Source organism: Prinia subflava, chromosome 4, assembly GCF_021018805.1.
Source record: "Prinia subflava isolate CZ2003 ecotype Zambia chromosome 4, Cam_Psub_1.2, whole genome shotgun sequence".
In the NCBI taxonomy this organism is placed as follows: domain Eukaryota; kingdom Metazoa; phylum Chordata; class Aves; order Passeriformes; family Cisticolidae; genus Prinia; species Prinia subflava.
Genome location: NC_086250.1, coordinates 7,991,206 through 8,007,911, shown reverse-complemented (window position 1 = coordinate 8,007,911; position 16,706 = coordinate 7,991,206). Strand labels below are relative to the sequence as shown.

General features: G+C 46.6%; 1 protein-coding gene and 1 long non-coding RNA gene across 2 annotated transcripts; one reads left to right on the top strand and one right to left on the bottom strand.

The window, feature by feature from the left end:
- Positions 1 to 522: 522 nt before the first annotated feature.
- LOC134549603 (uncharacterized) lies at positions 523 to 16,706 on the bottom strand. The gene is made up of 2 exons (XR_010080143.1): positions 16,582 to 16,706; positions 523 to 1,232 (listed from the first exon to the last, which is right to left on the bottom strand). It is a non-coding gene; the product is annotated as an uncharacterized LOC134549603 (long non-coding RNA).
- GPR19 (G protein-coupled receptor 19) lies at positions 1,060 to 9,552 on the top strand. The gene is made up of 2 exons (XM_063395344.1): positions 1,060 to 1,174; positions 8,143 to 9,552. Exon 2 carries the CDS (start codon positions 8,178 to 8,180, stop codon positions 9,402 to 9,404), a length of 1,227 nt encoding a protein of 408 aa, XP_063251414.1. The 5' UTR covers positions 1,060 to 1,174; positions 8,143 to 8,177; the 3' UTR covers positions 9,405 to 9,552.

The window sequence follows — 16,706 nt, the reverse complement described above, 5'->3', positions numbered from 1 at the left end:
ATTAGTGGGGAAAAAAACCACATTGATTATTTCTTCTTTGACAGTGTTTTTCAACAAAAAACTGTACTTTTTCTCCACTAAAGACACTTAGGAAAAAAAAAATTTAAAAATATACTTGGAGTTCTCCATTGGAAAAATGAGGGAAAACAAAGGAAAACAGCCAGCCTTTGTTGGTTCAGTTTGCCAACGCATTTCAAGTCAGAAATCCCAAAATAATAGAAATCCATGCTCCAAACAAATTTCTTGCTTAGTTCACAGGCAGAAAGTTTCTCAGGACTAAAATGATCCCTCCCTTCCTTGAACTTGCAGTGTAATACAATTTATGCAGCTGTTGTAATTCTGCTGGGAAAACGTTGGTGAGAGACGACTGATTAAGATTTGGGGAGGGTTGTTATTATTCCAGCTTGCTTAATAAAGTGTATGTGACAGAGGAAATGGTCTTGGTGCCATTCCCTAGAAAACAAGAAAGTGGCCGAATTTCAAATCGAGGGCAAAGCAGGGGAATGGACCAGGCTGTCTGAGTTTCAGTATCCACATGGGAATTATAAAAAAAAAAAAAAAAAAAAAAAAAAGAGAGAGAGAGAGGCACAAATTCCCGGAGGAAACTAGTTAAATATTCTCCCCACCTCCCTCCTCTTATTCATTCGCTCCGTTCCTTTCAATCGGCGGGGTCCCATGGCGACCATCGTGGGAGAAAAGCATCCTCTCCAGCCGCCGCGCTCGCCATGGCAACCAGCACGTCAGCGCCGGCAGCCGGGCCCCGCCGCGGGCCGGGGGCGGCCCAGCCCCGGGGCCCTCCCGGTGTCCCCTCGGTGTCCCCCGCTGTCCCCTTAGTGTCCCCCGCTGTCCCCGGTGTCCCCGGTGCGCCCGGCGCTGTCCGCGGTGCTGACGGCCCCGACGGGGCGGGCGCGGCGCCGGGACCCGCCGGGGGCGGCCGCAGGATCCGCATCCCACAGGCACAGAAGGAGCTGGGCAGCGGCCACACGGCAGAGCGTCATTTCTCCTCCGCTGAAGAAGAGGGGGAACAGCCCGGGCTCCCCTCGGGCGGCTCTGCGGGGCCGGGGGCAGCCCGGGGATCCCAGCATGAGCGGGACCTTCCCGGAGGAGGCTTCGCTCGGGATACCCAGCAGAGCAAGCAGGAGAGCGGCGCCGCTGGGATTGTGCTCCAGAGCAGGTACGTGGATGCACAGGGGCTGTGCTGAGCACCGCTGTAGCTAGAGGGGTGAGTCTCCCTGCGGAGGCAGATGATATATTTTGCAGTAATTTATCTTGCGTGTATTTACTTATGTGCATTTAAATCACTCGGGGACTAGCCAGGAGGACTCATTCCTCAGGAGAAAATATTCTGTGGGGCTGGAATTTTAAGCTTATTCTGCTGAAAGCAGGGGGGTTGTAGAATTACTGCAGAATAACTCCCTATATTTTCTGGACAGATCTCCATTCTCTCTATGTATATTCATTATCTTTCAATTATGTTACTTATTTGTTTGAAACAATGTCCTGACATCATCAGTTCAGTGAAAACAGAAAATTATGGCAATGGAGCGGACTGATCTGCTCATCTGGTTTTTTCTGTCTCTACTTTCAAACAGCTCCTTCCTTCCCCAGGTTATTGCTATAGAACAGCTGCTTTTGCACTTTTCAGTCATTAATTTGAAATCATCCTTTCTGAAAGCGCTGTCTCCCTTTTTCCATGTGGGTGCCTTGGTGCAGCTACTGAGGGAAACCCCAAAGGCAGAGCAATCTTTGCTTATCCATAGCCAGCACAGGCAAGAGGGCTGCTCTGCTTTAGCTAATTCAGGCACAGACTCTCTAAGAATGCACAGCAATATTTCCCATCTATCCAGCTGGCCTCCAGCATGTCAAACAGCATGTTGGCTCCATGGAGAAACAGGGAAGTAAAGCTGCCTTCTGCTTTCAAAAGGCCATTTGTGTGTATGAGGCAGGATCCAGAGGCCTTTTTTCCTGGCAAAGGTTCTCAGATGTGGTTCTTGAAGGTTTGTTGTTAAAGTCACTCTTAACCGCTTAAACAAGTGGCTTAGTTTGCAGAAAAACTGGTTGCCAACCCCTTAAAAGCTTATTTGGGTGTCTAAATATGGGGGGTTTTTGAAACTTGATTTAGGAAGAAGCTTGATTTCTGATTTATTTTAAGCATCCTGGTCTCAGATGAGTCAGTAAGGGGAGGAATCTCTACACCTTAGACACATTTGGGGAGCTGTGCTCCTTGTCTCAAAGTAAGAGCTTGCAGGCTCTCACTCCCCCGCAGCTCTCCTGTGAGGCCTCTGCTTGCAGAGCAGTGCAATTCCCACACCTGGGTCACACTGCAGACTTCCAGCTGCATTTTCCTTTGCAGCCCCACTGGGCATCCTCTCCCAGGTGTTTAACAGAGAGCAGTTTCAGTCAGACAACACAGAACAAACCCCTAACATCCTCAGATGGAGTCGGCTCACCCTCCCCACCAGTTCTCCCAGCACCAAAACATGATGCAGTCCTTGTGTGTTTGGGATTTCTGCATTCCAGCAGTTTCCATCTTCCCCTAGACTTTCCCTCTGGCAGGCAGCAAACACAGTTCTTGCAACAGGCACCCTGTCCACAAAGGCATCTCCAGACCAGGGGCTATCAGCAGGCTGACACCTTGCCTCAGTGGCTTCTCCTAGGCTGCTTTTATCCTCCCTGAGCCTTGCCCAACAGAGAGACCCCCCTTCCCACAATCAAATCCACATCTGGCATTTCCAGCTTTGGGCTGTGCATGGCCTTCAGCCCTCCCAGCTTCTCCTCCAAGCTGCTGTAGGAAGACTGAAATGCTCTTCCTAATGGCTGTATCCTCTGGCAGAGGCCCGTGTGAATGTGTTCTACTGCCCATGCAGGTCTGCTCCTCTTATTCCTACCAGATGAGTCCTCCTGGAAGCATCTCTGGTTATAAGCCACCACTGCCACCCCACTCTCTGTCACCATGAGTGTGAGCATGAGAGGTGTCCTGTGAGCACCAGGTCCATGTTACCAGGAAGGGTCAAGAGCCACATGACAGGAACTCTCCCATCCCAGCACAAACCTCCACACCAGTGCAAAAATCCTGTTGCCACATGAAGGCCTTGTGTGACAAGACACCACTTCTCACAAGATCTCCTGTCATGAATTCCTTTCTACATAACCTTTTCACACAAAACCAATGGTGGTCTAAAAAAACCCAAAAAAACCCACAACACCCTCATGTTCCCCTAGTGGGAGAACTCGTGCTGGTGAGAGGGTGAGCTGTAATGCTGGTGCATCTTCCCTGTGGGGGAGAGGGTGAGAATTTCCAAGAGATGGGCAGAGAAACCAGCCAGGCGTGAGATCCGCCACCGCTTATCTGTCAACACCCACCAGGGCAGAGCAGCCCTGGTGAGCTCCGTGCACCTCACACCAAGCAGAAGAACCTGCTGTGCTGTGGGCAGGGCCTGGTGTTGCCAAAAATTAATGCAAGCCCGTGGGAGAGAGCATCTATATTTTTACCTCTGAATCAGGAAAGGCTACAGCCTAGCCATGCCCAAGGAAAGACTCTATCCCCACTGGGGAGGACAAAAAGCCTCCAAAGCTGCATTTCAAGCTTCTCTACACTCTTCTTGGACAATTCCAGCAGGTGGAAGCTGTTGTGACAGCAGAGTTGGAAATTAGGTCAGTCCTTCTTCTGCTTGCTCCCACTCTTTTGTGCCCCCACAGTCACACTGGGCACAGATCTGGGTTCTGCCACCATTTTTAGATAATCGTTTTTAGACATTTAGGGCTAATCTGGAGTTTTGCATACTAATCCCAGCAGCAGGAGGATAAAATAAAGCCCTCAAACACTTGAACCTGTGGGGCTGTCCTCTAGGGGCAAGAGTGACATCTCTAAGAAGAGACTTGCAACCATTGTGTAGCTGTTTGTGAGCAGTGTGGTGCCCTCTGAGGAGGTGAGGGTGTCTGTCCGGGTAACACTGAGCACAAATCTGGCTCATGTTCTACCAGTGCCTATACCTGGACCAGAGCAGGATGTTGGGACTCTGCAGTTACAGTAAGGGCTCCTTCTCAGTGCCAACAGAGAATAAATATCTCAAGGTTTAGGTGCATGAATTTTATAAATGATAATAATATAAAATAGAAATATAAATTATAAAAAATATAATAAAAATATATTTAAAAATAAAACTGGGTTTTAGCAACTTAGCCCAGGTTAATAGACCTACAGTGACTTCGTCTAGGTCAATCTTAACCCCCTGTAAATACATGAGAAAAATCCTCCAGATGTAGGGAAAAGCCATTGCTCCCAGAACATTTAAAACCACAATGAACTTCAGGAGATGGCAACATCTATTAAGGAATCTCAGCCAGAATTCAGTGACCTGTGCTTTGTGTGCAGATTTGAATCCTGCTTGCTCATCAGAATCATCCCTTGTGGAACTGCCCTTATCCCAATGCTCCAGGTCATCCAGAAGGAATAGATGGACCCTGTTCTTGTTCCAGTTAGCTACTGTATGTCTCACTCCTTGCTAAGCTCAGTTAGAAGGATGAAGCTGAAAAAGGATTCTTCCTCAAGCAGCCAGTACAAGAAATAAAAAAATTTCCAATCCCAGCAGCTGTTGCAGTATTATATCCTTGTCCTCAGTTTTAACACCTTGTTAAAACAGTCAGAAAAGAACTTGAAGAGTCAAAGAAGGCTGATGGCTAAGAGCCTGCCTGGGTGCCCTGAATTTCCTCCAGCATACAGCAGATATTCTTCAGATGTGCTGAAAGTTGGAACATTTCCCTCTTTTATTTGATTCCATCCATATTTCCTGCTCCCATGACCTCACCCTTCAGCAGAGGCTGGGCCCTCAGACCCTGGTGTAAGATGCAAAAACACAGATCAGCTCGTTCAATCAGCTCAGAAGCTTTTCCATCAGCTGAGCCATGTCCACACCAGCACTGAGAGCTCCATCCATGAGCCAATCCATGCTTACAGTCCTGTCATCCTTGGATATCCACACTGCAGGACAGGGATCTCCCCAGCTGGGTGAAGCTGGAGAGCAGGCTACAGATCTCAAAGGCTTCACTGCACTCAAAACACATTATTCTGATGAAATAGGGGCAGATGTTTCCTATCCCCACACGCTGGAATGCAGAGAGTGGGGAGGAACACACTTCACCTCCAGAGATTTTTCGGGTTTTGCCCAGAAGAGCTGCCCAGAGACTAGAAACGCCTTAGTAAGAGGAGCAGGGGGAAGAGCTGAGCATTTTTATGAGCACCAGAGCAGAGAAAAGGACTGGCAGTGAAACTGTGTGCTTACAGAAGCATGTGCATCCGCATTCCTCCACTGGAAGCAGGAGGGCTAAATGGCCTCAATATGCACAACAATCAGCGCTGCACAGCAAGGGACAGAGAGAGGCTCAAACGCTGTGCTCCTCCTCAAAGGGATTTCTGCACTGGCACAGTGCACGCACAGGGCAGCTCATCTGAATTTAGGCAGGGTGGATGTCGCCTCCTAGCATCTCACAGCCAGACAAAAGCACCCCCTTCCCACTCTGATTTAATTTATTCACACTCCTAATGTTGATCACACTCAGATGAAGCATTTCTCTTCCAGTCTGGCAGCTCTTCCCGAAGATACTCTCCAGAGAGGGAAGTTTATGGAGTAAATGACCAGCTTAATGCTTTTGAAATAATTTGCTGGGCCAGTGCTCTCCTGGTGTTTTGCAGCTACGATGCAGAGAGGTAAAATATGTTGAATAAAAAAGCCCCTCTGCTAGTGCTTAGGTCAAGTAATGTACAATGATCTGCCTATTTAGCTGCATTTCTAATCTTGAAAAACACTAGTTGGGAAACAAAATGCTTTTTCTTTTGATAAAACATTTAAAAAACACATTTACTGCAATCCTTTGTGAGTCTTGTTAGCTTTTGCTCTTCCAAATCGCAATGGGTGCTGCATTTTCAGACAGGACAGTACACATGCAAACACACAGTGACTATACCATATGGGCTTTGTGCAATAGCCAAGCATCCGTGGCAGTGATCTCATGGAGCTCTTGTGGCTCAAATAGTTAATCTTTAAGTAACAGATCTGTTTTGGAGAGCTATCAGCTCAAAATGGAGCTATTTGGTTTCCAGACTGCAAATTAAGGTCAGTAAAATGGAACTGTGGCACCAGGAAATCCCTCTTCAACGATTGTGAGTCATCTCACATGCTCTTTCTTTTCCAAAGCTAATGCACAAAGAAGTAGGTTTTTAAACAGAAATACAGAAAGGCTTCATACCAGTTTTAAAAGGATTCCCACTCTCAAATGCTTGAAAGACAAAGTGAGATTTGTGGTCCTGCTGAATCCATGCAGACTCATAATTACTGGAAAGCAGCCACTCAGGTCAGTATTATATTAGTTTAAAGGGAAAATTAATACAAGCATTCCTGTTAACTAGAATGTCATCAGGCCTCACCTACTTGCTACATGTAAATTTTACTTGTTGTGCTTCTAAATTTTTGCTTATGGACCTTCAGGGCAGAGGGAATTGACAGAACTCATCACTGGTTTTTATGGATCTGATATTTGCAAGCTGAATGGTTCACTAACACTTAAACCATATTTCAGCAAACAATGCAGCAAACATAGACCTGGGAACTGGGGATAAATGATGTAGCAAGTCATGGTATCTCCAGTTATTGGCATCTCAGACCCATAAAGAGTTGTGCCTATGCTGAGCTTTTTATGGTCATGTTTCCTTTTGGAGCATTACTCATAATGCAGAAGTTGAAGTCTCCACTATAAAAAAACAGAATCATAAAAACCAGAATTGCTCACTGAAGAAAAATATATGCTGGGCCATAGACACTCGGGTTCTTAGTGCCCTCAAATCAGGGCATGATCCTGATCTCAGTGCCACATAAGGAAAATAGGCTTGGATAGAGATAATTTAAAAGAAAAGAAAATAGGTTCTGGTCCATTTTAAGTAAAAATTATCTCTGACTAGGAATGCAGGAATCTCAGAGTACAGTGGTTAATCAGATGGCACTTTACTTTTTTTGAAAAATAAAACAATTGCTGTACAACCAGTGAAATCCTAGGCTGAAGTTAAACTCCCTATAATTTTCACCTGTGCCTCATGGGCAGTGTGCCAAATGACCTGGGAGTTATCCAAAGAAGAATCAGAAAATTCAGCATTAGTTGCCCCTCTGTTCGGTGCCTCTCCTGTTCCACTGACAGTGAGGAGACCAGCCCCACATGAGAACCAGCTGTGCTGAATATGGGCAGCCTTCCCACCCTCCTATTGCTTCCTCTGCCAGCAAAGCTCTCACACAAGGCAGCTGATTCCCCTCCTGGAATTCTCCTTCCTTTGGACACCCCCTGGTTGCTCTCCAGTGGGGTCACACCGTGCCCAGGGCTGCTCAGTTCCTGCCTTTTCCAAGCTGTGTTTACAGGTCACCCAAGCTCTCCCGTGAACAGTGGCCGGGCTCTTAGGCAAGATGCATCAGGAAAAAAAGCCATAAAGTAATACCTGGGCACTACAACCCTGTCACTATTTTGGGGTCTGCCCACCTGCAAAACTAAATGTGTCAGGTCTGAGCAGACATGGAAAGCAGATTTGGCTCACAAGGAGAAATATCATGAGAATATTGTTAGCAAGTCTACCTGTCTTAACAGCTTAGAAAGGCCATTTCATTCTTGTACCAGACTTCCACTGCTCTTCAGTACTGGTCAAGACATTTTATCTGATTATTCTTCTCTGAAGCTTTATTTGTACAGCTGGCTATTCTTAAATGGCACATACTTCTGCAAGAAGGGCAAGAAGGGAAATTAAGGATGAAAATTATCCTGTCATGTTCCTTTCTGCCTAGTTAATAGTGTATTATTTTATTATAGATAATTCTAACAGGTAATTTAGCAGGTTGCACTGACAATGCATCCTGCCACTCTGCCAGACACAGCAGCCCACATGCCCTGCCAACAGGTGACAGCAGGATTCCTCCAGGGAGTAGATCCATCCAAAGGAGGGTCGGGAAGGACAAGCAGGAGGCCTCTGAGAAATCAGGAAAAATCTGCCAGGCAAAGACACTTAGTCACAGTATATATTTCTACTGCTGAGAATACTCTTTTGTAGGTTAAGATGGGCTTTTCATACACAGCTGTTCAGGAGAACCTTTTCTCTCCTCTCTGCAGCCTGAGCAAAAGAGGTGGCTGAGTTTGCTGCCAGCATGGATAACAGCAGTGGTCCTGTTCTTCTCCTTACCTTGCTGCTGCAGAACACGAGCAGCCCCAGAGCCTCCACCCCTGCTGCCTACGAGGGGGCAGAACCTCCCCTCCCCGGGGCCGGCCCCAGCGGGAACCACTCCCTGGCAGAGTACGGGCTGAGGCCGGGCGAAATCGCCGCTGCCGGCGTGGTCTGGGGAGCGCTGTGGCTGATCTCCGTCCTGGGAAACTTCCTCGTGTGCCTGGTGATCCACAGGAGCAGGAGGACACAGTCCACCACCAACTACTTTGTGGTGTCCATGGCCTGCGCAGACCTCGTGAGCAGCGTGGGGAGCGCGCCCTTCCTGCTGCTGCAGCTGAGCTCGGGGCGGTGGATGCTGGGCAGCGGCGTGTGCCGGCTGGTCAGGTACACCCAGTACCTCACGCCCGGGGTGCAGATCTACGTGCTCCTCGCCATCAGCGTGGATCGATTCTACACCATTGTCTACCCCCTGAGCTTCAAAGTGTCCAGGGGGAAAGCCAAAAGAATGATTTTGGCCTCTTGGCTCTGTGGTGCTCTGTTTGCATCACCTGCTTGTTTTCTCTACGGCTCCAACAGCGACCAACACTGCAACTTTTTCCTTCCCAGTTCTTGGCAAGGATCTGCCTACAGTATCACCCATCTCCTCTTGGTGTTTTTGATCCCTTCCCTCCTCATTATCCTTTTTTACCAGAAAGTCATTAAGTACATTTGGAGAATAGGCACGGATGGAATGACTGTCAGGAGAACAACAAATGTTGTTCCTAGAACAAAAGTGAAAACCATCAAGATGTTCTTAATGTTAAACTCGATGTTTCTCCTGTCCTGGCTGCCTTTCTTCATGGTACAGTTGTGGCACCCACAGGAAACAGACTACAGAAAGAGCTCCTTGCTTTTCCTGGCCATCACCTGGATCTCTTTCAGTTCCTCAGCCTCTAAGCCAACCCTTTACTCCATCTATAATGCAAACTTCAGAAGAGGAATGAAAGAAACTTTTTGCATGTCTGCCATGAAATGCTACAGAAGCAATGCATACACCATCACCACCAGTTCCAGGATAGCAAAAAAAAATCATGTTGGTATTGCAGATATTCCAGCTACAGCCAAAACTGTAGTCACCAAAGACTCCACCTATGATGCTTTTAACAGAGAAGCCAAGGAAAGGAAGCTTGCCTGGCCTATTCCATCCAATCCCCCAAACACGTTTGTCTAGTGGGCTTCATGGTTTTGAAAAGTTACTCTGTATCCCCAGAAGAAGGAATTTTGTCTCCTTTTGAACCAATGTACAGCTACATATTTTTAACCCAGCTTTTATTGGGCAGGGTGGGGGGAAAGAGATGTTTTATTTTATTAAATGCTTGGGTTTGATGCATTCGTTCTATTTCATTTTGGTTACTACATTTTGCTTTGGAAAACTCTTCTCCCAAATCACAAGCAGTGCTTATCTGCAAAACAAGAGTCCTTACATTCTATCTGTACGGAGAAAAGGGAAAGAAAGGAAAACTGCTTGTTTTAATCCCTTTACAGGATGGGCCATGGTGCATAAATGCCGAAATCCACCCCAAGCCATCTAGGTTTCCTTCCATTGTGTCCCCACAAGTACAGTTGCTCTGGGGTTGTCCCTCCTGCTGAGACCCCACAGGTAAGATGTCCATATGGGGGCCCTGTTGGCTTCAGCCTGAGCCCACTGGCCTCACCAATGGTCCAGCAGGGTCAGCATTGGGCCAGCACTGGATGCTTCTGCATCTTTGTCCTTGCACCTCTCCAGAGGTCTTGTGGTCTAAACTGCCCAGGAAAAGTCCCCTCTGTGGTCTCACCTTCCCCAGCCCCTCAGGCTCCTTCCATCCCCAGCCTGGTGCACCCACCCAGAGGTGGCACAGCTGGGCAGAAGAGCTGCTGAGCAAAAGGGGCCACGCCAAGCACCCAGGGCTCCTCACGACTGAACCTGGCTGTGTCTCCTGGTCTGCGCCCCTTCCGCTGAGGCACCTGCAGACAAGTGACCTTTTCCAACCAGGAGCAGGAACACAAGCTCTCTAGTCCCACACTGGCCTGGCAGCATCTCCCACTGTTTGGACATGTTTGAAGAGGTCCCCAACACATGTCCCAGAGGACACGACCTGCAGGGGACCTGTGGCTGCAGGTGGAGCCGACTCCTGCTGCTTTCTCTGCCAGCAAAATGAGAAAACAACCCAAGGGAATGGCTGGCTCTTCAGTCCTGCTGGGACAGGGAATGACAGTGGAGACCAGGGGGAGAGGCAGGAGCTTCTTTGGAGGCTCCTGTTGCCTCTCCCAGTGTTAACAAGCTCACAGGAAACAGGCACAGACATGGGTCCGTGGGCATGGACACCTTGGGTGGTGCTCTTGAAGGACATGCTCTGGAGGCAGACTGGGCTTCCTCCCTCAGGGATGTTGGTCCTCTTGTATCACTGGGAGGAGGTCACACCATGGCTAGGTCCCAAAAACTCTATTTCAGTGCTAGCTCAGAAATACAGAGGTGACTTGAGCATCCAGGGAAGAAAAACATCATCTAGGAAGCAGATGGGTTATTGATTGTGTTATTGTCAGGGGGTGGTGTAGTCAGCAATGAGAGAACGTGTGCTGGACTCTCACCAGGTGTGATGAGCACTTTGTGCTGCTTGGAAACCCCGAGGTTCCCCAGGCTCAGCTGTGATCCATCTGACAGAGGCTGGTTGGCAGCTCACAGACTCATCCTGTCCTTCCCCACTCCAACCCCTTTCCTTGCCTCGTGCTCACCAGTTTGCTGATGTTCTCTACCCATGAAGGCTGTGTGTGGTCAGTGCTCAGGCAGGGCAATGTCTGTAGAGGGGGTGGAAAGCAGGAGGAAGGACTGCAAGGGTCTGGCAAGGCATCCTAAAAGTGTTGTGGACACTTTGATCCCAGGTGTAAAAGCAGGCAATGGAAGACAGCATGCAGGTCAGCTATCCCTCCTCATACTTCTGTTTCAAAATCTCCAGCTCCCTGCTGTCTGCTGGCAAGAGACATCCCTAGTCACAACCCCCTCAGAGAAGGATTATCTCTTTTTTCTGCTTTCAGAGCAAATGTAGTGCACTTGCCTTCCTGTTCATGCCTGGAGCCTGAAAGTGCTGCAGCAGTGAAAGTGAATAGAACAAGAGCAGCAGGTACTTCAGGGTGTAATGAAGAGGGCTGAGTGTCCCCCTGTGCCATCAGCAGGGAGCAGGAGCACACGTGTGTTGGAGCCCCAAGCTCTCTGAGGAGAGTCTCTGCTGGCTGTGTGGGAGTGGGGAATTCCTTTTGCTGAGAAATAATCCTACATGTCTGGTAAAAAACTTCCTTCCTCCTCCTCTGTGACACAAAGTAGCGTTGGAAGAACCCTCACTGACTACACTGACCCTCACTGACCACAGGAACATTTCACAAATTCAGAAATCCCCATTAAATAAGGATCTGATATTTCTCATTAAAGACACTAGAAAAAAACTCCCATGAATTAGGAGATAAGAGGACCTTGAAAGTGAGACAAGACCAGAATTTTCTGTCTGGTTCATATTCTGACCTTTTCTTGTGAAACATCACCATATACTTAGGGGGTTTTTTGCCATTTAATTGCCTCTGACACAGTAAAATCAGATCTAGGCTAAGAAGGCCAGGTCAATTGTGCAACATTACTTTTAACTTTGGATTGGAGATTGAAACACAACAGGGTTTTTTGGTTAGTAGTTTTATGAAAGAGAAGAAACTGAACAGAATGAGCTGAGTGTCCCAGAGGACCACAGGGTCATGGTTACCCACCCCCTGCCAGGTCAGAGTCCAGAGGCACGCAGGACACTCGTTTCTTCAAGTCTACCATATTTCCCCACCTTTCAAAAGGTTTTTCACTACAGAAGGTGGCCGGGAAAAGTGCAGGATTGCCATGACACAACAGCTAGGGACACAACATCCCCAGGCTGAAAGAGTTCTGTGCTGATATCGTGGGCTCTAACCAGCCCTGCAACCATGAGTGAAGCCTGGAGGCTGGGTCTCCTAAACCACCTTTCCACATCACTGGAATCCCAATCACACTTGCATCAGGGTGAACAGGGCTCTGCTTGCCTCGGCTTCTTTTAACCCAGACCACTCTGGTAAAAACATAAGAGCCAGGAGAAAGCGTTCTCACTCCTTCCATCATTTTAGGACAGATGATGGACAGACGGACAGACGGGTTTAGGACAGAGGGGTTTGGTGGCACCAGTGCCAAGGCCCCAAAGGTACCAGAGACAGGAGGCAGATCATGGACTATCTAAGCAAGAAATGGAAAATCCTGTAGGATTTGCCTGATCAACACAGACACAAACCCAACAGAATAAACTCCCAGTTCACAAACACGTCTCAACCCCATCTGCAAAGGAGAAGTTCTGGGGCAAAGGAGACTCCTAGGTCTTTTGCCCATCCATCCCTTAGTTTTAAATATTTCCTGTGTAAGAACATGCTACAGCGCCAACCATTTGATTTTTTTTTTCCATTAAGCAGACACATGTTAGGTAGAAATTCCATCACTGCCATTTATATTTGGTATTAAGTGGCTTGCCCTTGGGAATTCCCATTACAAATTGTCAAATTATGTCCCTTCCTTTTTATTTCAGCAGAAAGTTGGATTTTTTGGTTAAGTATGTTTTTAAAATTTCCAGTTGAGGGGTTGGAGCTAGTGAGAAGCAGAGAATCACATCACTTATACCTATTTTTCTACCAGCCTCACAGAGGTGACACCAAAGTGGCTATCACCAATAATTGGACTTAAGGGTTTCCATATGCCCACTTAAAAATCCCCAGTTTTTTCAGTCTCCTCAACTCAACCCATTTAAATTCAGATTTAACTGACATTGATTTAGGAGTTGGTTTTCCAAGGTGCTGAACACACGCCATCAATTGCAGCTGAAATTCTGAGTGCTCAGCCCTTCTCAATATCAGATCCTTCCTGTTTAAAAGAACAAAAAGCAGATTTGAAGTTTATTAAAGCCAGACCCATATGCTCAAAGGAAGGGTTATTAACTCCCTGAGTGATTCTGTAAGTTAATATGTCTTTATTAGTTGGCTCTTTTCAACTTAGCAAGTGTAGTGGAATAGGCCATTATAAATTACAGAAGCTTTATTTGAACTGGCTTCTAGTAAAACATAACACACCTACTGCAAGATTGTTGTATAAATGTCACCTCCTGATGAGCAGTCTGGACTAAAGCACAGATTTTTTTTTCTACACTACTGCTAATGCACACAAAGTCTTTAATTTGTTTCATGAAACTGGTCCCTGGATAATGTTCAGAAGTGACAAAGACAGCAGTAATTTCTTTATGTGCAGCATCTCAACCATTTTACACTAGCTCTCAATGTGGTCCTATGTTTGCAGGGGAATAGAAAGAGAAAAAAATATTACATCACTAAAGAATTAAATTTGTTCTTGTCTCATGCCTGGGCAGACACAAACTTTTTCTCTGCATGCACCAGTAAAAGGAAGAGATGCTTTTGGGGAAGAGGGACTGATCAAGGACTTGAATTTTTTTGAGGCCATGTGGAATTAGGCAGCAGAGGCCACATATGGATGGATGTCATTACCCACCTTATTTCCAAAGGCACTGCAGCTCTTCTCCTCAGCCGTGGAGATTTGCCATCTCCACTTCTACACATACTCCACAGAGCCTCTCCCCATACTGAACCAAATACAGGAAGGAAAATGATTTAGAAATATCCAGAGTTAGCAAGATTTCAGATTAGTCACCAGCTAGCTGTAAATGCAGCAGGAGTAGCCCTGATTGCATTAACTCACTGCTGGGAGCTCTTCTGCCCTCTGGCTTTTTGCAGACTCTGAAATAGCTCTTGCCACATTACTGACTTGGTCTTTCACACTCATTCAGGGCATCTTTGTCAGAATTCTTGGGCTTCTATGGGTAATTTTGTTTTTCTGTAAGAAGAGGGATGCTGAGGATGTGTTTATTCTGTTGGGTTTGTGTCTGTGTTGATCAGTGCATCTTCAAAGATCACTTCCTGCACGTTGATCATGTTAACTGCCAGAAGAAATTCCTAACCAGGTAACAAATCACTGGAGACTCATCTTTAGGGGAAATATTTAATGAAAAGCAACTCGAGCTCCATTTTTCTTTGAAGGGCAGAAGAGGAGTTTGCAGGGTGCCAAATGTCACCTTACCCAGGAGAAAAAAGTGCTGCCAAGCACTGGCCCCCACACTTGGCTCTTTCTTGGAGCCTGATCACTGCAGGAGAAACTTTACTAGCCCTGTCCCTTGCTAGGGTAAAATTGTGCCCTCAAAGGCTCTCAGTGCTCCTTGGAAGGCTCCTGACATCAGAAACAAAACTGGAGTGCACCAGTGTTGATCCTCCACCATTACCACCTCTATGTAGATCTTCCAGTCAAGCATGGCAGAAAAATGGCACATGGGGAATAAATCAGCACTCAGAAGCATCCTTGTCAGTCCCTGCACTTCTCTCCATCCCATTTAATTACCTTCAAATTGCTACTTCATAAAATTCTCACTGATATCCGAAAACAGTTATATGCTAATAAAAGACAGGGGAAAAAAGTTTTAGAATAATAAAGAAAATAAATTTTAATCCATGCTAACAGGTGCTATTTAAAGTTACAGCTGGTGGTAGTATTTCTGACAGACCAATGCTAAGCTCTATTAGTAACAGGCATATTTGTGTTTTTTAAATGCCCTATTTCATGCAAGGGAAATGATTGAGGAAAAAAATGCAAGGTGAATGCAAGCAATCACAAGAGGCCATTCATCATTCTGCCTACATTTTTTTATGAATACATTCACAGAACTGCAACTGTGCTCATTCCACCAGTAGCTCAGGGCAGAGGAATTAAATCAGACAACCTTTATAATTGTTCTCCAGCTGCCAGTCAGCCTTTTTTATCTGCCAGCATGTGTAGACAATACCATTTCCATTAACAATGCCACTCATTTAGTGGCATTGGACTGAAATGACAACATTAAGTGGATACTGAAAAAAAAAAAAAAAAAAAAAAAAAAAAAAAAAAAAAAAAAAGGTTATGTAAATCCACAAAGCTGAAACAGTTAATTGGCTGTTTCTCAAACATCCACAGCAAGCAGCATTGGCTCCACTGGTGTACCAGTAATTAAAAAACTATTTTATTTTGGAAAGTGAGGAAGGCTAAGAATAAAGTAATGAGAAATGCAGCTTGCTGAAGTGAGAATAGTAACACTGTTCTCATCAAGAGGTCCCTGCAGCACCATCACCTTGGGAAGGTTTGCACAACAGACTTGTCACAAGAGTAATTAGCTAATTAGAAAGCTAGGAAATACCTCCTTCCCCTTTCACTATCTTAGATTATCTTAGATATGATTCCAGATTGAAATGGAAAACTAACACTATTACTGTACTTACTTTGATGAAACCTTTTCTGGGCCATGATCATGAGATAAATGACTTCGGGCCAAAATTTTTTAAATTAATCCCTCTTAACTCCGTAGGCTGTTTCAGATATGTCAACCTAAACTGAACTTGCCCTTTCACTTGAAACCACTGCTGAAAATGCTGGGCAACCTAGAATTGTACAGAAACACAAGTAACAGAATAATCTAAATGCCAATGTTTCAAGTGGAAGAAGAATTACATTTTGCAGAACTGTTTCAATGTACGTCCAGCATCTATGCAACAACATCACTGCTGTCTGCTAATGCTGTCACTTTCCTCCAGAAATATATGATAGCTCATCAGAATGCTTGAGCAAGCAAAAACCACTCTGGGGTGAAGCAGTACCAGCACTGCTGAGAAACAAGAGGGTCCTGAGCCAAAAGGGTGATGCCATTATTCAGGACAATGCAGAAGGGGGATTTACACTGAAGTCAGAGCGTGAAATGCAGAAGGGGTGAGTTGGTGGGTGTGGTACACACGTGCAGAGGCACAGACAGCAGAGTAACTCATGGTTGTTCATACAGAGTCCTACGGAAAAGGAACCCTAAGGCAGCCTCTGAAAATAGCTGCCACCACACCTGGGGCTGCTTCACCCCTCCTCACCCTCACTGACCACACCTGGGGCTGCCCCATCCTCCTCATCCTCACTGACCACACCTGGGGCTGCTTCATCCTCCTTATCCTCACTGACCACACCTGGGGCTGCTTCACCCCTCCTTATCCTCACTGACCACACCTGGGGCTGCCCTGATCCTCCTCACCCTCACTGACCACACCTGGGGCTGTCCCGACCCTCCTCATCCTCACTGACCACACCTGGGGCTGCTTCACCCCTCCTCATCCTCACTGACCACACCTGGGGCTGTCCCGACCCTCCTCATCCTCACTGAGCACACCTGGGGCTGCCCGGCCACTCCTCACCCTGGACACTGATTTATGCAGGAATTTCACTAAACCCCACTCTGAGTCTCACTCACCAAGCCGAGCAAACCTTGCTGCTTTTCACGTTAAACCTGAAGCTGATTGAAACGAAGAAAATGAGAATCAATCTGGATTACAGAGGCAAAGCCCTGAAGTTACCAAGGTGCGGCCGGGATGTGGC